The sequence below is a fragment of the Columba livia genome, chromosome Z, assembly GCF_036013475.1.
Source record: "Columba livia isolate bColLiv1 breed racing homer chromosome Z, bColLiv1.pat.W.v2, whole genome shotgun sequence".
Taxonomy (NCBI): domain Eukaryota; kingdom Metazoa; phylum Chordata; class Aves; order Columbiformes; family Columbidae; genus Columba; species Columba livia.
In genome coordinates this window covers 72,321,405-72,342,812 of record NC_088642.1, presented here as the reverse complement: position 1 = coordinate 72,342,812, position 21,408 = coordinate 72,321,405, and the positions used below count along the sequence as shown (strand labels likewise).

The 21,408-nt window shown below is 40.8% G+C and overlaps 1 protein-coding gene across 6 annotated transcripts in view; it reads right to left on the bottom strand.

Annotated features, from left to right (window-relative positions):
- Positions 1 to 21,408, bottom strand: part of LPAR1 (lysophosphatidic acid receptor 1) — a 73,403-nt gene that overhangs the window by 46,963 nt on the left and 5,032 nt on the right. For 4 of the 6 annotated variants that reach the window (XM_065046349.1, XM_065046347.1, XM_005499202.4 and 1 more), the window contains one exon: positions 2,129 to 2,297. In XM_065046349.1, coding sequence (XP_064902421.1) covers positions 2,129 to 2,188 — 60 coding nt within the window. In that variant the 5' untranslated portion in view covers positions 2,189 to 2,297. Of the gene's footprint in view, positions 1 to 2,128; positions 2,298 to 10,969; positions 11,195 to 16,996; positions 17,315 to 21,408 lie in introns of those variants that run through there. The other 2 variants (XM_021298764.2, XM_021298760.2) reach the window with 2 other exon arrangements.

The window sequence follows — 21,408 nt, the reverse complement described above, 5'->3', positions numbered from 1 at the left end:
GCTCATGCAGAAGGCATGCAAGGCTACTTCCAAGTTTAAAAAAACCCCATTCCTTAAAACATTACTCTCCAAATGTCTTCTGCAGCACACTACAGACTCCTCAGTCTAAAAGGCAAAATAATGTCCCCCAGAAAAAAGGAATATTTTAATATAGTTTTCTAAACTATATTAAAAATTCATTTGTATGTCAATACAAACATGAAAAGTAAACCCACACAGTCCCAGTCTGAAAAGTGCTTTACTTAAATACATCATCTCTTTAGCTATGTGTCTCACTATGTCTTTGCTCGCTAAAAAAGCTCTTCCTTACCCTCAGAAATGTATGTATGGCTTCCAGATGGCTGTTTGGAGCTTTTATTTCTCTACCTAGGACTGAAGCATTATATCAGCTCAAATCTGTGGGAATTCATGCATGCATGTAAAGCTGCCCGTATGGATATCAAATTTGAGTCCATTTTTAAAACATGAAGTTGAGATAATGACATTTTTCACCATAATCTCCCACACTGAGATACCACTTTTTCCTTTGCTTCCGGTTGCCATTTCTTTTTGGCTCCCAAGTGGAATCTCATTGAAGCACAGTCTCTAAAACTCAAGTGTGGAGGGAGAGCTGTCTGGATTACCAGTCAATGACCAGAATCATTCATTTATCTCTAGTTTTTGGGCTAGTGATCCAAGTCCAGGGCAGATTTATTCAACAGAATCTGTCTGCAGACACAGGACACGTATGTTTATTCACCCATGTATACAACAGAACAGTGACTACGCTGACCATCGAGTCCTTTACAAGTGCTAGCTTTTCTTCCACTCATTGTTGCACCACAGTTGACCTTATTTTCCCTTTGAGAAGGCATCTATCCCAAACAGCAGCCCTTAGATATACAAATTTCTCATACATAAAGATGGGTCTGAAGAGAGAACCTCTGGAGACAGGGCTGCAAGTGCCTTTAAGAGCATGTGAGGAGATGGCCTGGGGAAGCCTTTCTCCAGAAAGGGCAAGGAGTCCAGCAGCAGCTGGGCAGCCTGGGCTGCAAGCACACAGCATCCACCTCTGCCAGGTATTCTGTCCTGTTGTAAAGATGTTAAATCTTCCTCTGATCATAAGAGGGACAGAGAGTTGAAAAGCAACAAAAATACTTTAAAAATATACTAGTTCTCCATTTGAGAGAACATAGAAGGAAGAGGAGCACAAAGAAATTTCTCCAAAGCAGATTTTAGATTGGGGTCATTTCACATCACCACCCATTGGAGGACATGCTTTTTCTAACTTCACGAATTCCAGGGTTCTCTGAACTACTGCACTTCTCAGTGCATATTCCTAGGAGATGTAGTCTTCTGAGCCAAAGAACCTCCAGCAAACAAACAAAGAAACAAACAAAGAAACAAACAAAACCCCCACAGATCTCTAATTTTCTGACATATGCCTTAATCAATCACGGTGCCGTTTTCAGTAAAATACACATCTGTAAAAGTTTTAAATTGCAACAGACCCTTGGGTCTCTATGAAATCGAAGAGACTTTGAAAATGCTTTTCTGAGACGAAATCTTGACTAACATCTCCTTTTCTATTTGCATTATTTTCTTCACCAGAAAACACAAGTACTTGGTGTTCAGTACATGGAGCTAAATACTTAGGTATTTATAAATATCAAGTCTGAAATGCACACTTTGATTTATGAAAGCAAGATTAGTGTGTTAGTAATTTTAAGTATATTATTAATTTTTTTGCTGTTTTTGGCTTAAAACTTTACCTTTTCTGATAAGAACACTGAACCTGAAACTTTCTGTGGTATTATTCCGACTGAACTACACTATGACCTTCTTCTACTTTGTATTCATTAGGCACAGTAAGCATCAAACCATAGTGCATGGACCACCAACATGGTGTCAATAAAGATCGTTTTTTGCCGTGTATTTTCTTCTACAAAAGGTAGTATAACATACCAGTGTCACGTCTCAAAGATTAAGAACATCCTCATCAAATGATAAGTGTATTTAATACAACATTTCAGGAAAAATTCCATCAATGACTCAGAAGTAAGACAGGAGAAAAAGCTAGGACTCAATGAGGAAATAAGAAAGAGGTCCTGTCAGTTTGGCTGCTAGAGTTTCATCGTGGTCTACTCACCTCAATGATTTCAGGTTGGGACATCATGGAGGACGGCACCAAATCAGTGGGGATATCCATGGCAGTTCAAAGTCCCCCTGCTGTCCTTGCACCCTTCTTCTGCACCCACAAACCCTTGGTAGGAACACAGGAGCACTTCCTCAGATCCTAGTCATGCTGGCATTTGATCCTAGTAGGAAGGAAAAAACAATAGTTGAGAATAACAAGAGAACTGGGTATGCAGTCAACACCCAAGCCCCTTGGCTGCTACAAAACCAGCCTCTGAGTTTGCACAACCCGACTGGCTTACATGACCATTCTCAACAGATTTGCAGGAAAAGTTTCAAAAGGCACATTGGAATTCGGTCCAGAACAGCAAAACAATTAATTTGACCACAGAAAATAGAATTCACACAAACCAAATACAGCAAGAAGGCTAATGCATGGACTAAATACATATTTGCAAGGAAAGATGGTCACCTACAGAGCATTGGAATCATGTTAATGTGTGTGGGGGGTGTTTGTATGTTTGTTTGTTGTTGTTTCCCCCACACACACACATCAAAAGAAAAAACAACACCACCAATAAAAAACACAACAGCAACCAACCAACCAACCAACCCCCCTAAACTCCCAAAACCTTACAGAAGAGTATTCATGGAATTACTTTCTGGAATTTAGGATACATTTATTTTCTCAGCTTTGTTTTACAGTTCAGTGATCACATGAGCTTCTGTGTAAAGAAAAATAACAAACATTATGACATCATTATCCTTGATTTATTTTAACCATACTTTTGTTTGTTTGTTTGTTTGTTTGTTTTCCACAAAGGCACGGATTAGCTGTAGGTGAATATACTGAATTGACATGTAAAGTCTGATCAGATGACCCAACAGAATGAAATTATTTCCATAACCATCTTTTTTATCAAGGTTAGATCAACTTCTGCATGTTTCTATTCTTTCATGCAAAGAAAACCAAACGAAAGGGGAGAAAACTGTAAATGTCCAAGAAATTAAGCCCATTTAAAAATTACGGACAAAGACTACTGCAATTTTTTTTCCCCATTCAGGCAAGAAATACACAACAAAACCCACAAAGCAGCCACAAAAGAAAGGATTTGGGAGAGACATCTATTACCTACCACTTACTATTCTGTAAGTCACAGAGGAAAACCACTCATGCTAAGTGTAGTCAGCATTCGACAAATATAGAAAAAATGACCCCAAACCTAACTGGTGCTTTTCAAACTGAGGCCATGGTGTGATGATACAGACAATGCTGTAACTTTCCTGGCCTCCAGTTCATTTTTTCACAGGCAACATTTACTTAGCAAGCCAAGAAATAACAGATAAGTGATGTAGGAAAGTTGCACTCCACATGCTTTTCTGAGTCACTTATGTCTTTTTCATTTTTTATTTTTTTTCCTTTTTGAGTTGCTCATTTAAACTCAGCCTTTGCACGCCACTGTGGAAATTATTCCTCCTTCTTAAAAAGCATCATCTTGAAATGCCTGCTTCACATTTCAACACATCTCTGCATGCCTTACATCACATGTAGCCATCTCATCTTCCAAGCTCTTGGATCACTTTTTCCATCTTTATATAGCTTTCCAGTGACCCCTATTTTTTCCTACTCATTTCTTGCTAGTAACCTTTCATTCTTTCCACTCCTTGCTCCAAAGTTCTACTACTATACTCATGGAGAAGACAGAAAATGGAGATTTAGCATTCCTCCAAGAAAGCCTTCACTGGAAGTCAAAGAACAGAGATACACATCTTTCAGGCTTCCTATTTTCTTTTCAAAAACAGAGTTTTGCCTCTTTTCTGAAATTCACTGTTTTTTCCACTGTGCATGGCAGATAAAGGAAACAGCATCAACTTGAAACTACTGCTTTTTTGACTTAGGGAAGCTTTGCTATTCTACTGAGAGTGATTTTCAGTAAAACTTTATCAACAGCCTCAAGATCCTCAATCAGCACATTTCACCACTGTCTTGTGAGCTGTCACAAATGTAACTTCAATGAGATCTCATAAGACCTTTGTTTCTGTTCTTCTCAAAACACGCTTAAGAGCAGCAGTGTCACTTCACCTACAGAAGCTCATTTTTGGTTTCTTTCAAAATTTATTTTCCTCTCTGAATCCTGAAATGCTTCCACTCTTGGATCACGAAGATGTGGAAAAGATTAGAGATGAAGCAGACTTCAGGGAAGACTAGATGAAAAACAGAGGTATGCTTAGAATCCTGTTTGCCACACATAAAAAAGGAGAGAAAATGATCATTTTTACTAGGATGCATCACAGAGTAGAAGACAAAAACTAATGAAAATTTAAGTCTGTCTGGCCTACCCTAGCTCTGGGTACTCCATGTGTACAAATGTCAGAAAAAGCTTCACTCCATAAAACCCAAAAAATGCAGATGAGAGAAGAAATATGCCTGTATTCATTTCTCTTCCTCTCCCCAGGAAATAAGAAACACAGGATTAGTAAAAAAATTGCCAAGCCTATGACCATTTCATATTTCCCCTTCTGCACCTAGCTGCATTTTTGTTGCTTGTATTTGGTGAGGGAAAGGCAGGCTCTTCTGCGTACACCTTGCTTCTCAACCTCCTGAGCACCACGTACAAGATAATCAAGACTTTCTGCCAACTGGTTAGGCTCCTAGAAGCATCCCAGCTGAAAACAGGTTGGACTGCACAAAAGGACTCTTCACTCTCAACCCGCCTCATCTCGTTCAGCAATCATGAAGTGCAAAGGGGACAGTGCTCTCACAGCCGTGCAAAAGCAGGCTGGCTCCATCCAAGTGAACAATGGTGGCTCCTCACTTAATACCTGTGAGAGTTCAGGGTGCAGTCCCGTGTTTTTCAAGAACTGGAAATAAATGGATCCTCAAACTTTGCGAAAGGGCAGTATGACAGAAAGTGTAATCTCTCTTAAAAAGAAAGTCTGAAACACAAAAGCAGAGGAGTGGCTTCTTACTAGTGAGATTTTGATGGCTTGCTGCACTACAAAGTGTTGAAAAAGTACCCAAATTTTGAAGCAGATTCACACCACGTATCATTTCCAAACACTGGAATTGTGGTTGTCGCAGGTGAATACTATTCTACATGCTCTCCTCTTTACAGACATCACTGTCTTTACCGAGTACATCTGGAGAACTACAAATGGGGAAACACATTCGATCTGTGTCTAAAATTACTAAAACGAATATTATAGAATTTCTTGTCCTCTGTGGAGGCGACTTATCGAAGTGATGTTTCAACATAAACGACAACAATTAGAAAGTAATTTATGGCAACACATTGAGTTTCTGGTTAACTGAGAGGAAAAAACCAAAATCAGCTGATGCTGGGCAGAGTAGTGCATATCCAACATACAGCACGGGAACACATCCTCACCAAAACATAGTGCTCTCTGACATGCCATGATTAAGCATAATGATTTCTGGATCAGCTGTCTGAGACCACAGAAAAGAGGAACCTTGCAGTTTTGCCATTACTTGGAGTAGTTAGGAGAAACGCAACCACACATCACAAACGTCTTGAAGGAACTGCTTCCAGAAAATTAATTACAATAACAAAAACTATTACCCTTATTCCCACACAGTTTCTTACATAGTAGAAGTGATCTGCAATTTCAGAGTGATACAGCAATACCAACAACTTCTGCATCCCTGCATGTCTCATCCAGGCCCACAAATACACACTGCCTACACTACAGTAAGGTTCTGGGACTGAAAGGCAAACTGGGTTTTCACGATCTGTGGCTGTCTCCTGTGTCAGAGAATTTGTGCCTTGCATTGTTGCTGTTCTTCAGCTTTTGTTTCCTGCAACCCTATCAGAGAATCTTTTGGTACCGCAGCTTGACTTAACAGAGTTCAAGTTTCTCAATAACATGACTCTGAAGATCCTGATCTGGTATGACCCTGAATATTTTAAATGTGACTTAGCTAAACAAAGCTACCCTCCCTGCACACCTCTAGTGAATAAAAGACTAACTTACAGTTTCTCAGAGGACAGTTCTAAGTCCTAATTGATCCCAGATGAATAGGACCTGTAAACCTGTCATGACAAAAAACCTGAACATTTGACCAACACGTAAAAAAGCAAGAAAGTAAGAAAAAAGATCACACATAAGGTCCCGCTTCCAGATGCCTCTTCACAGACATTACAAATTTCACGTAGCATCTGAAGTCTTGCCATCTAAAAGCAATCATTTGGCACCACTCACCTCCAGCAGCCTCCTTCACCAACCAGCTACTGCTTGTAAGCGTTAGTTTGTTCAACGCACAAATGAAAGCATGACGCTATCACAGCAGCCTTACAAGGCAAAAAAACAAACGAACATCATCCAAAGAGGATAACAGCAATGACTTGACCTGTCTGTGGCTTCATTTTACCACTTTTTAAAGTGATAGTTGATAACATGGATTTTTAGTTACCTACTATGGACTCATTGAGGTGTTTTTCCACTCTCCAATAAGAACTTGGTTAATAGAAGAGCAACTAGGGATACACTTTCTAGCATATAATAAAATAAACATGACAGGCAGAAAAAATTGACTACAACTTCATGCTGCTAAGAAAAGAGAAGAGGCCTTCCTGTTACTCCTTCCTTTATTATAGTGACTGCTAGGAATGATTCCAAAAATTTGGCCTTTTTTTTTTTTTTTTTTTTTTTCCAGAGCATTGGATCTTCTTTCTAGCAGAAATATATTCCCTCTTTCGAGTCTTTATATTATCTTAGGTAAACCCTTCACCACCATTGATGTCACTTTGAACAGTAGATGTACAGACTCAGTCACACAAATGCAACTGACTAGCTTAAAACTGTTCTAAAAAAACTAATTTAATAGCCACTCTTCAAACACTGAAACTTCTCTTGACAGCTGCTTTAAAGCAATTAATAAAAAAATTCTAAAACCCCCAGGACGTGTCAATGTGATTTTGTAGGTGAGCAGAGGTACCCACAACTGTGAACAACAATCTCGGCAGACTGGCAACAGGGAAACACCACCACAGAAATGCAGATAAAAAGCTCTTGGTCTCCTTGAAACAGCAAGGCAATAAAACTCTGATGTTAGTACTGACTTCTCTGAAACAGCTTGTTCAGCAAACCTTTGCATAAACACAACACTCCATATTTCTTGCACTCATGCTGGTTAAAACGAGGGGGAAAGCCTTGGAACACCTCCCTGTCCCTGCAGCCTCGGGACTTTCCTCCTCTTTCCTCTCATGGCACGTCTGGAGTTGTGTTTTTAGCAAACGTCTTGTTTTGGTATCAGGGACCAGACTGCTGAATCTTGAGGCAAGTTTGGTACATGGTGTACTGTGACAAAGAAACGTGCAGAATGAGCTGCATAAGGCATGTGAAACTTTACTGGATGACCCGCCAAAGCATAAGGACAAGCTGAACTAATTTAAGGAGTTATGATCTCTACAATCCTTATTTCCTCCCAGTTCTGCCCCATCTCTCTCTTCCAGGGTGTGTTCTGCCTGCAAATGAAGATAACCTCCTATGCCCTGCATTAACTTGCTCAGCAAATAAAAGAGCTGCAATAAGTTAATACCTGTGGTTCAGTATTAGGCAAAAGATGCAGAAAAGATATAAAAGAGACTTCTAGAGAGATGGTGCAGCCCATTGTTGTACTCTTCCCTTAAAGTCCTTCTGAACAACAGCAACAAGTCTTTTTCCACTTAAGGAAATCCTTTCCCTACCAGCATGAAAGACAATTACCTATTTCTGATGTCACAGGGACTGATGTGAGAACTGACTGGCTGTACCACTCACTGGTCATACACATCCTTGTAGAAGGAAGTGGTTGCAACTATTCAGCATGCCTTCAGACCAACTACCAACAAATTGCACAGGTTACACCTGTTATTACAGTGCCCACAATACTACCATCTATTGTCTCAGCAAAGACCAGTTACACAAACATGCCTCCCCTCAAAGCCTTCCTGTCTGTTGCTGCTAGTCACCACACAGACTGCTTTAAAGAGTTATGGAGCTATAGCACCTCACACATTTGGAAGCTCTCCATAAAAGTGAATAAATTCACCACGAAAATGGATTTGTGAGGTTTTACTGAGAGGTTGTGGAAGTCTGCGAGGGGAGTGCCAGAGGAAAAGGAGAACATTCCCTGGGCTGGCTGTACCATCACCCAACTGGAAACAGCCTCTGCTGGTAAAGCCAGATATTTCCTGAGTCCACCTTCACTGTCTAGAAGAATAGATTTTACTGGAATTTGGAAAGGCTTAGACACAAGAATAGGAATCTTTACCTTGTAAATACTGAAAAAAACCCAAACCAAACCAAAACCCAGAGTAAAGCATACCTGATGGTCTACATGCCTTCCCACTAGCAAGAACGAGCATCACAAAACTTAAAATCACTCCATAGAGAGTGGCCAGATTTTTCAGTCTGGCAGGAAAGATCAATGGCAGCCTGAAGGTGCAACAAAACTAAGCTATTCATTCACTTCTTCAAAAGAAATTGAGATCCTCACAGGAAAACAGGTGAATTTTCCACGCTGCTGTTACGCTAGCACATCACATAGGGCCAAACCCCATTTTTCGTATGCACCAAGACACACAATAACTACACAGGGTAAACTATGCTTATGTAAATAATACTTCATCCCCAAAACACAGCACACATGCCCAAAGTGCAACTGGAAATCAATGCATATCCAGAAAGATTTTTCCATCAAATCCCCGTCCCTTTGGAGAAATGACCTAGTCCCTTCTTTGCAATAATCAATACTTAATTCAATTTGACATTAAATGTCAGTTCTTCACAGATGCTGAGAGATTAGACCTTTTCTTATGCAGGCTAAATGGGTTAATCCACCAGCATCAATCTCTATCCAGGTAATTTCTGCTCACAGAACTTCTGTTATTGGTGAAGTAATGCACTGTTTGAGTACAAACATTTCCAGCGCAATTATTTTGAAAAAAAAAAAAAAAAAAGGATAATTATTTTCCAACCTGACACAGCAGATAAACAACAAAGAAGCCGGCTAAACAAAATATCATTAAGGCTTAAAAAGGAAGGAATGAGGAAGGGAGGGAGACACGCAACAAGAATAATACAGTATTTTGAAAGTTTTGCTGTCATCAACAAATGACTTGTTAACAATAAATAAACTGGCAATTGAGCTGGTTGTCCCAAAACCCAGAACCGGTTGGTATTATACTAGCCATTCTTTCCTGCCAAGACTGTTTTGCTATACAGCAGCACAATGAGATTTTGTGTTGTAAAATTCCATCCAACGAGCTGGGGCTCACGTCCCAATGCATGGAGCTGCAGTAGCGCTAGGAGAGCTGCATTTACACAACATTTAATGCGTCGGCGAAGGGTTGGCAGCACGGTTAGCTGAGACAGCCACCTGCCTAAGTGCCAAGAGAGAGAAGAGCCTCCAGCAAGACCTCAGGGCAGCAAGTGCCATCCCCACCTGCCATCGGATCTCCAGCCTGCTGCCTAAACACCTCTGGGGAGACATGGGTAAAGGAACACAAGCACCCAGCAGATTAGATCACAAGAGAGGAGATCCCCTCCTCTGGCTGTTGGAAAACATCCTCCTTTTACCCCGTGTGCATCATCTGCTCTCTGTTTTTTTTTCTTCAACAATCAAAAAAGCAGAAGGATAGAAACGCTCCCAAGTTCAGATCTAACCCAGCCAATGAACATGTCAGTGCAGGTACTTGTCTGCACTACTTCTGCTCCAGCTTCAGAGCGACAATGTCCTAAACAATTGTCTTGGAAGTGATTCAGTGTCACAAATATACACTGCAGAATCAGGGATTTTATATTGCTGTGGTCCCACATAAGTAACACATCTGCTTCTGTGTTTGTATGATGCCTGCTTTGATTGCACTTTGTCAGCCAAAGCATACATTTCTCACAATATATAACACAACCACCTCTTAGCCACTAAGAATATCAAAAAATAGGACCGCAGCACATTTAACTGTGTATCACCTTGCACATCACTTTAGAGAGAACAGCAATACCAGGCCAGAGCATTCAGCTTTTACATAAGCCAAACCAAAACAAAGTAATAAACAACGCCTTGGGAAATTTAACCTAAACTTGCCCAGCCATCTGAAAAGCATCTTAAAAAAAAGGGAAGGGAAAGGGGAAAGGGGAAAGGGGAAAGGGGAAAGGGGAAAGGGGAAAGGGGAAAGGGGAAAGGGGAAAGGGGAAAGGGGAAAGGGGAAAGGGGAAAGGGGAAAGGGGAAAGGGGAAAGGGGAAAGGGGAAAGGGGAAAGGGGAAAGGGGAAAGGGGAAAGGGGAAAGGAAAAGGAAAAGGAAAAGGAAAAGGAAAAGGAAAAGGAAAAGGAAAAGGAAAAGGAAAAGGAAAAGGAAAAGGAAAAGGAAAAGGAAAAGGAAAAGGAAAAGGAAAAGGAAAAGGAAAAGGAAAAGGAAAAGGAAAAGGAAAAGAAAAAGAAAAGAAAAAGGAAAAGAAAAGAAAAGAAAAAGAAAAGAAAAGAAAAGAAAAAGAAAAGAAAAAGAAAAGAAAAGAAAAAGAAAAGAAAAGAAAAAGAAAAGAAAAGAAAAAGAAAAGAAAAGAAAAAGAAAAGAAAAGAAAAAGAAAAGAAAAGAAAAAGAAAAGAAAAGAAAAAGAAAAGAAAAGAAAAAGAAAAGAAAAGAAAAAGAAAAGAAAAGTCAGGAGTAACGGAACTAATTTAAAGAGATCAAATAAAAATGCAGCAGTCTAAAAGCATATTACTAAAGCAAAACCAAAGCAGGTCATATTTTCTACTTTTCCTTCAGCCAACTCACACCTGTATACCCCAATGAGTTTTTAAAAAGGTGCTCCAGGGGAGTTTGCAACTTCCTGAAGCTATGAGAGACTTACAGTTTCCAGTGCCTCAGTCTGTGCTTTCAGGAGCACAATACAGCTGTTGGCCTTCCTTAGGCAAGGAGAAAAGATTAAATTTTCAGTGGTAATCCACGGCTAGAAAGAAGATTATTTCAACACAAATTTAAAAACTTGCCCTCTCATTCAGTGGGTCTCTTCCATAACACAATAATCAACAGAGGATCTCAAATCTATGTCATTTGCATTCACAGCACAGCCTCTGCTTCAAAGAAAATGACATCAGTCAAACCTTTTTGAATAGGACCTCTGTGGCTAATCAGGGAAAGATCATTGTTCTGGCCTCAATAATTAATAATATGAGTACTACAAGACTGCTGCTAAATCTTCCCATGACAGAATACAACCCGCAAAGTCTTCAGCAGAGATGTGGCAGGTGGAGCCTCCTTGCACAAGCTAAACAGCTCCATGAATTCTGCAGAGGCAGCGTTGTATGAAACTGTCCCCTCTTCCTCACTGCGAGATTAAGGAGACAATTGGTCACCTTATTCATCTGCCATGCACTGAACAACAGCGAAACAGGCAGTCCCTCTGAGAAATCATCTGCTCTCACACGGAGCACAAGGGTCAGGAGCTATATCTTCCCAGTCATCCCAATGGGGCAAGATGAGAGGCCCTGACAGGCCCCTTCCCCCCAAAAAAAACCCACAAAAAAACCCCAGAAGAACAATCTAACTATATAACAGAAAAAATATCTATTCACAGATTTTTCAGTGCAAAAAATCAGATAGTACACTGTTCTGAAGCATTTTTTCTTGCAGGGAAATCTTTTCCATATGCCACTGTACTTTGCCTGCCACCATGCCTCATACCCCTTTTGAGGATGACAAAAGCAATCTGACCATAGTTATGCACTGAGTTCCACCAAAGACAGACATTTCAAAAGTCTGTAATTAAACTATGCATGTTTGCCTTTCTCCTTTACCTGCTCTGATGTTTATCCCCAGAAGGGACCTTAGAATGTTTTGCTGTGGTCACTGTGAAGCTTCTTCAGTAAGCAGATTACTCCCCAAATCACAAACCGTTAATTTGGTCTGGAATTATTTTTGTCTCGGGGTTGTGCTTTTTTTGTTTTGTATTGTTTTTGTTTGGTTGGGTTTTTTTGTTTGTTTGTTTTGCTTCATTTGTTTATTCTGGCAAACCAAAGGTCTGATGCTGTGCCCATGAAGTTCAAATGCATTTTGTTGATGACCTCAATGGCAGGCAAGGAAGGCGGGAGGACTCCCACTTCCCCAAGAATGTGCCACAAGTTCAACCCTGCTGAAGTCAGACCTACAACGTGGACCCACACAATTTCCTTTTGTCTGTTGCTCATGGCAAAGGTATTTGAAGAAACGACATTACAGCATTGATGGGAGCAGAATGGATGCTCATTTGGCTCACTGTGACATTTCTTTTCAGGTTAATGGAAATGACCAAGCGCATCTTGTGGTAGCAAGATGCTCACTTAAAAGGTCTTTTTGAAGGCACATAAACATCCCATCATGAAGACAGGAAACTAAACATTGCTGTATCTGATTAAAAATAAAAAAGAATTTTCTTGGCCTTTCTAGTCTTCTGTGTCCAAAACAATTAACTCCTTTCCCTCAGGATATTCTAGGGGATTTTTATGTTTACTATTCGGACTTTTGCAACCAGAATAAAATGCCACATTTTACTAATAAACAGAAAACACATTTTGAAAGGACAAGCCCATAGTATTTGGCATTGTAACGTATTAAATCATGAATACACTCACCCTAAGCCACATCAGTCATAGTACAAATTAGACTCACATCAGCAGCAGGCTAATCCACAAGGCATGCAGCAGCACACACATTTATCTACATATTGCCCAGAAGAAATTAAAAAAATACATACATATGTACACACACACACATATATATATATATATAAAGAAGCATTCATAATTTTCTATTCAAATATGAAAATTTTTGCTAAAAATGCCACCACCATGCTGGCCCCAAATGAATCATGTTCATTTTCCCTGTTAAACATAGGACACCTTTTTTTTTTCCTCTCTCTCTCTCTCTCTCTGCTATACATTGAGGGACTTGACATCTTATTTACCATTAGACAAAACTTCCATTTAATTTGTGTAATTGTCCTTTTTAAGAATCCTTTCTCTACTTCCCTGACCTAGGTCAGTTTGCACCATCCAGTGCAAGCCTCTCACTTGCTCAGCCTCCTTTCCTGATTATTTCCATATTGTATCTATTCCACACCCATCTCTTGGGCAGAATTTTCTTTTTCTTTTTTAATCCAAACTGATACTTCATCTTCTATTGAAGCCTCCAACTCCCCTGAAAAGCTTCTTCCAAACTTTGTCTAAAATGTCCAAAATATTCTGCATAGCTTCCTCATTTTTCTCATTTTCCTGCACTTCCCTCTTTAAAGCAAACATGTCAGGTTGTCTTCCCATTACCATCCAGAACCTCCAGACTTATTTCAGCTATTATCTATCAGGAATGCAGCTTCTCCTAATGACATCCATTAATGCTTGCTTGTTAAGGATTGCTGAGAGATGATGATGCTTTGCCACTCAGCAAGGTTGGAGAAGTTCTTCCCACTCTCACTTGGGGAAATGAATGAGCATCTGCCTTAGTGAACCGGGTGCTGGCTGGTACATGCATGTTTCTTCAGAGGTATTAGGAGCTTCTTCAACAGGATGATCAGGTCAGCATGAGATAAAATAACCAAACACACATATAAAAATTACTTCAAAGCATCTGCACTAACCACAGTACCAGCTTCAAGAAACAACTGCAGCAGCAGCTCCACTGTGTTTTGGTGGTTTGTGCTTTTTGTCGTTGTTGTTGTAGTTTGGGGGTTTTGTTGTTGTTTTTCTTTTTAGTTGTTTTTTTTCCGTATGTGTTGTGGTGGTGTGTGTGGTTCCCTCCCCCTCCCCCCAAACAGTGAGTGTTGGAACAGTAAGATATCCTTGAAAGTTAATTTCTAATTTCTTTTTCAAGTAAAAGCAACGTAAACTAGAAAGACTACAGAGTAATAATTGATGCCATAATGTGATGTTAATATTATCTCACTACTCTAAACTTCAAGAAAGAATCACCAGAAAAATCAGGAAAAACACAAGCTAGCCACTGACCACTGGAAAATAATGCTAATCTGCTCAGGCCTGTGTAAACAAGTCACTACAATGTGGATGGTCTCTCATAACACAACCACAAGGAAGCTGCTGTCATATGACAATGTTTTTACAATCTGCACTTTCATCGTAATGACTTCTAAAGTAAAGTATACTTCTAAAATAAGTCATTTCCAAACAGTTTCTGAAATGCTTTTAAAATGGTTTATTTCTACTGACAGACATTAAATTTGAAGAAGTTAGCTAGCAGGGACAAAAGTTCAAAGTCACCATGGATAGCTCATCATTTAAGATGCATCATTAACTGTTGCCAGCATCGTGCGTGCATGTATGTGTGTAAAAGAAGCATGTGCATGCTTTTGTCCTCCTCCACTATAAACAAAAAAAACAAGCAAAGAACTGCTCATTAAAATTATTCTGAACACTGGGATTACAAGACCCTGTTTTCACAACACAGAGCCAAGATGCAGGCATTGCCTCACATTGGTAGTTGACAGAATTTAACTCATAGTGCATTCTCATCACCATTTTGCTTACTAAACAGTATCATTAAAGAAGACAGTAGTAGGCAGTCACTTATATGGTTATTTATACCTTGATACAAGATATTAACATGCTTGTCTCCAGCTTTCTCTCCTTAGCGGGAAAAGCAGCAAGAACTTATCTTCTCAATAACTTACAAGCAGACATTTAATATTTATTTCCAAGAAGAAAAAACAAAGTGATACAATTCAACACTTCCATGGATCAGCAGCAGAAGCTCCATTTGCTAACCCTACCTGACACGATCCACCTTTTGTTTAAAACTTATAAAAGTAGTAGTATGCTGGCATCCTTCTGAAACAAGTTTGTATTTAAACATTCAGGCAACACCCTTTTCACTAGATAAAAAACATCTGAATGATAACAGAATGTCACAATTCTCTAAACAGCTTTGAGGGGGACCAGCATTAAAACAAATAGTTCTTTTTTCCCTGCATCCAAAACACAGATGTTCAATCTTCAGGCAGAATGAACCACCACAAAATACAATAATGTGGAAATGCTGGGGCCAAGGAAGTCCACAATTAGGCATGCCAGACCTCAAACCCCAAATTACAAATGTATCATCCTAATATAGATCTACACAGACCCTCATAAACGGTGCACAAACAGCTGTTTAATTATCTGAAACAGAAATTTGCCAACCACCTCCCACCAAAAAAAAAAAATATATTAAAGACTGCAAGGCATTAGCTTAATGTGGTTCAGGTTAGCACTAATGCAGACATAGGGACTGTTTATCGGCCCCTCAAACTAGAAATAACAGTCATGCTGCTTCAGAAATATTTTTGCAACGTCTGAATGAGTTCAAATGACTGTTCTGCAGGCCATTTCTGCAGTGCTGTATTTCACATAGTTAAGCTGAATGAAGTTTGAAAGAATTTAGATTTGACAATAAGAAAGAATTATCTTAATGACAGGGTTTAAATTCCCTATTCTCACGTCAGTGCTTTTTCCCAAGGCTACAAACAAACTTATCTGATGGACAGCAGTGACCCAGAAATCAGATCTTACCTTTGATCTTGCCACGATGGAAGGGGAGCAAACCCAGTAGCTCAAGACAACAAAAATCCTAATGTTGACAAATGAAAGGTAATTACTTCTTGCCTACCACGTGAGTCTCTGGTGTGCTTGGGACAACACACCCAGAATTTATGAGTCCATGCTGTAAAAGCATGGCTGGTTACTAGTTTCTTGGCAGAGATCGAAACGGCTTCCTTATCCCCACAGTCTGCACCACATTCCCCACTGTCTACAGCATCCCCACTCAACCAGTTGGTGTTTTTGAGGAACAACTTTTAGGGATGACGAGGAAGTAACACATTCCCAAAAACATCCCGTGAGCAGCAAGAGCTGTCACAGATGCTTAGTGGAGAGCTGCAGCAGCATACTGGGCTTTGGCCTCAGGTAGCTCATGCTGATCATTCCATGAATTCAAGATTTATAAATTCAGAGCAGTTCTGAATTATGCCCTGAAAGGAGACAGATAAAGAAAACACCAAGATTTCATCACCCTTCCCTCAGACCCCTCCCTCTCAATTATCGGGTGAAGTTTAATGCTACTTGGGCTGCTGCCTGTCTGAATAAGCAGGTAAACATGGAGGGTTAGCACGCAGCTCGACTAATTAACTTTGAGAACTGACTTGGATTAACTTGGAGTTGTGTTTAGCAGACAAGCTTTTAGTGCATACAAGAGGTCACATGAATTAAGTAGGCTGTTGTAAATTCGCACCATACTTCAGTGATTACTCAACTTCTCTGACTAGGAACTCAGCGTACATACTGCCCAATAGAAACAACAAATATTTCTATCAGAATATTTAGGAGATACCGAGAATTCAAGAGGAAAATGAAAAGCCAGGAGGCAGAATGCAGTCAATGTAAAAACATAACAACAACAAAAAAATCTTCTAACACATACAATGACAGAAAAGTTAATGTTTAAGCACTATGTAGCCTGTCTCAGTACTTTTCAGACAGACCTCACTTACACATATTTTAAAGAGCAAGAAAGGAGAAAACGCAATCCTATCAAAGACCAACTGAGTAGCGATGGATTATTCTTAAAGAAACAAGAAAAACAGAACTAATTAGTAGTTTGCTTCAAACTCTCCCGTTGGAACACTGTGCACGTTAACATGCGCGCAAACATAAAACCCATACACACTTCAAAGCCTCCTCAAGACAGCTTGTAACAAAAGCATAAGCCATAAAGCATTACTTGGGAACCACTAAGACTTTTTTTTCAAACTACACAAATAAACTAAGAAGTCCAAGGGATCCAGGCCACAAAAAGAGAACATACTGAAATCCACCCAAAACCCAGATTTTTCAGGCATCCCACAATCACAACCCACCAGCTGTGTCCACGACACGAAAGCTAAAGGCCCACGCAGAGCTCCTCTGACCCTTAACAAAGCCCACTCAGGTGTGCTGGGTCTGATTTTTGGTCTCTCCTGCTGCTGTGCAGCCTCTCCTAGGTCGGCCAACCTTATGCAATACAATCATTCATCATGGTCCGCTGGCAGAATTGGCACCGCTTTGGAGGCGATCCAATGCCTTCACAGTCAGCTGCTGCGTAAAACCACCGCTGGGTCCTGTCTGCCTCGGGTCCCGCAGCAGCCTCCTTCCACGGATGCTCCACTGAACCCAACAGGCAACGCTGCCAGCCGCGAAGGGTAAAGCAATTTAACCGAATCCTCAAAGTTTCCCAGTACAGCTATACTGGCACCCCCCTCTAGTGGAGATGCTGCTTATACCAGCAACAGTTTCCCCACCGCAGGGTCTTGGTGGGGAAGTCCATCAAAGCATGAGTGGAATGGGCAGAGGGAAATACTGGGCATGGAATGCCTTCTGGCACAATTACAGGAGGCAGATGCACGGCGGTTTCATGTTCAAGTTTCCGACTAGCTGAGAAACGTCACCTCATCTCGGTAGCTCCAAGGAAAGTCATTACTTTCTCTCCCTCCATTTCCACATGCCTGCCGATGCCGAAGCACACAGCAGCAGGGTGTGGCTCCAATGCCAAAGACTTTTTTTGCACACAATTTTGTACCACTCTCCTATAGGAAAAAGCAACTGTTACGAGAGTCCCTTCACAGAGTCTTCAAGGCATACTAAGAAACAATTTAGAGAGGAGAACTGAAAAAGTGCTAAACAAGTCTCTCAACCAAAACTTTCTTTGTCATTAAAATCTGAGTTACTGGCTTCTGTTCATAAGAAAGTTCATGGAGGAGATGCTGGGGATGCAAATATGCAGAACCACAGAAGTGTTTGCTCAGGCGTATGAGTTTTAAGGCATTTATGCATGCTACGATCATGTAATTCCCTTCTGTCATCGGGTTGTCATCAGCTTGCACATCTCTCCCTGCAGTTTTTTCTCTAGGCCGAACCTCTTCTTCAGATGCTTTTGCATGTGTAATGCAAGAAACCCAAAACAGGGAACAGAAACATACTATACTTCTTGGAGAACCAGGCACTAAGCTATGGTATTCCTATCAACTGTTTCCAAAATCGTAATATTTCTAGAAACCTATTTTAATTATAATCACTAATTACCAGAATCACTTCAATCACATGGTAATACCCTGAAGTCTCAGTCAGCTTCCAGTCTTGCTTGCATGGGCTATTTGGAACAGGACACTGAAACTGCTCTAAACAAGAAGCTGAAAGACTAGGGGAGCAAACATGGTGAATTTGGAAAAGTTTTCTCTAGTTTGCAAGGTTTCCATATGGGGAAATACAGTGCTCTGAGGTGAAGTTTTCATCAGTTCATCCAGAGCTTGAGGCGGAGCAAAATGAACCTGATGTGCTGGCAGCCACAAGAGGACAGGTCTCAAAGCCCTTCAAAGAAACCATGCTCAGGGCAGGTCCAAGGACACCCCGACTCATGTCCACAGCATTGCTCTCCATGTCTGCCACATTTTTGGAGGGACAGCAATCAAAAGCTAAGACCACTAAACTCGATAGGCATTTATAATGGTATCTTTCAAGTACAACACGTCACTTTCAAGATGTTATTCTTTGAAGACTGGGTACCTATCCAGTCATCAATTTTCCTTAAGTTGGTTACTCCACCGCAATGTATCAGGAAAACAACCAGTGAATCTCTTTTCCTTGACAGCAGGAATATGGGAGCAGTCACCCTGTTGGAGCACTGGCTTTGTGTCTGCAAGAGCGGAGCAGTAAGTGTGGGGAACATGTCAGCTGAATGTCCCAAACAATCCTTCACAAAAAGCCAAGACTTCACCCCTCAACCAAATCTAAGGATTATAGGGACAGTAATCACATGCTCAGATGCGACTCCTTGCAGGTCCTAGGTGTTACCGTGGCAGATAGGAAAACATGCTCTTAGTACCTTGGCTGGATCCTCCTGACAGACAAGAGTGCTCAGGGACATTCTTGGCTTGAACCCAGGGAACATTCAAATTATTCTCCTGTACCAATAATTTGCCAATCAGACACCTCAGCAGAGCCGTGTACATATTTGCAAAGACATCTTCCAAGTCAATCACATGTAATGCAGTATTAATACAAAACTGACTGTGCAGCAGTCTCCTTTGGGATTTACAGGCTTACTGTCATCATTCTGAATCTATTCTGGTCTATTGCATAGTCCCCTACCAATTTCTCAAATGCTGTTTTACTTCAATAGCTAATTTTATGTGTTCAAAACTAGCAAACAACTATAGAAAGATACTACAAATATTAATCCCATAAGCACAACCTGAGGCAAAGCAGCCAAATTGACCCTTTACATCTCACATTACAGCTTCATTTACCATATCAAAGCAACACCTTTCCACTGCAGCTTATCTGAAGGCTCTACCTATCTTGTAAAACTACAGACCAAATCTCTACATGGAATCACTGAAAACACACCTGTTGCAATAGGCATGGAAGCAGAAACTACACCAAAATTGCATAAGTTACTTCTACTAGCTGGAATGTCAATGGAAGGGCTCAGAAATGTCTGGATAGAAAAGCAGACAGACACACAGATACATCCAGCCCTGCCAGTCTTTGCTACTACTTCATCTTTGGTTACAAGTAACTGTGAAAATGTTTAGTAAAATAACAACGAAATCTTAAAGGTGCTGGGATCCAAGAAGTGATATCACACCTGCACAGTGAAGGACTGGAAAAAACACACGAACCAAAAGAAAAGGGGTCCCACCAAGAAAGCCAGTGAGCACCTGATGCAAGCACAGGAACCGAAGGAATATGGTGTTTTGACCACAATAACTACCTCTGTGGTCCCTTCCTGTGCAAGGCAACTTCTGCTAGGGGCAAGGTGACCTCCTCCCAGCACAGCCATTGGCCTGAGATGTTAACTCCCCATCTTCCACCAAGGTCTCCTGCCTTCAGCCAGCCAGTCAAGGGCCCATAGCTGCAGCTGGCACTGCTACTCAACAATTTGGTTCTCCTTAGCACAAGGAAGCAGGAGAGCAGAGGTGCTCATCACCCGCTGGGCTGCTGCACTATGAGCTGGAGGAACAGCAACTGCTGTACCTACAGTGTCCCCGGGGCAAGGATCAGTCCTCCCACCTTGCTTGCTGACAGCAAAGACGATTCAGAAATGAGCAGCAAACAAACTTGGGGTTTCTTCTGCACCAGGACCCTGGTGACACGGACAGCCTGGCTGGGGATGGGAAGGGGAGGGCACGTTGCCATTCACACAGTGAAGGTGCCTAACACCACCCCAGGTCCCTCGCTCCATTGTCAGTAGCAGATCAAGCCTTCAGGGCACAATCCTGCAGGTCTGACATCCACAACAGGTCAAATGGGGATTGCACTATCCATGACTAAACATTTAGTGAAATGCAGTGGCTATGGACCCTTTGGCAATGTCCCATTGCAACAGACAAATCACCACTTATAGTGTTTGCAAAGTATGTAGCTGTTTCTTCCTGAGAAATCAGCACTCATTCTCCCTTTCTGCAAACACCAACCTGAAGTTTAACCACCTAACAAATAGATGTGACCTGTATGTATGGCATCTCCTTGGCTTTTCGAATACCAGTAAGTCTTGGCTGGGGTCATGTTAAGCTCTGTGCTCTTACATAAATATCTATCCATCCATCCATCCATCCATCCATCCAAAGAAGACACAAATTTCTCTATGCAGTAAACATTCAATACACATCCAACACTTTTTTTTTTTTTTTTTTTTAATTTGAACAGAGCTGCAACCTACTTCTTCACAATAAAAAAGGGATACTATCTAGTTATACACACATTTTTCCATCCAGGATTTAAACAATCATGCCCAAATGGCCGAAGAAGTTCTAATAAAAGGCTCTGCAAACTGCTCCATAAATAATGTACTGGCACCATTTTGTAGTTGACACAGCCGCCCTAAAGAGAGAGGGATGAGGGAGGGAAAGGGGCTTACAATGAAAAACAGTATGCATTTCCTTTGCCAGATTTTACCACTCTTAAAATCTTCAGCATTTTGTACAGAAAGACCTTGCCTTTGATGTCAATCCAATGCTTTTTTTGCTTGCTCCTGCAAGCACTGCAGTATGCAATACATTTTCTAGCTGGCAAAGAAATGGATGTACTGTCTAGAGAGTGCCTGTGAAATTCACCCTACTCGGAAGGTCACTGTGGCATGTAAATTCCTGAAGAAAAGGCTAAATAGTGTATAGGTCTCGTGCTGGCATACTACAGAGAGTTGAAGTTGATAATGTACAACTATCACACTCATCAGTACTAATTCCAGAAGCTTCAAAAATCCACTTCAGAAGATGTTTGCCTGTTATTCACA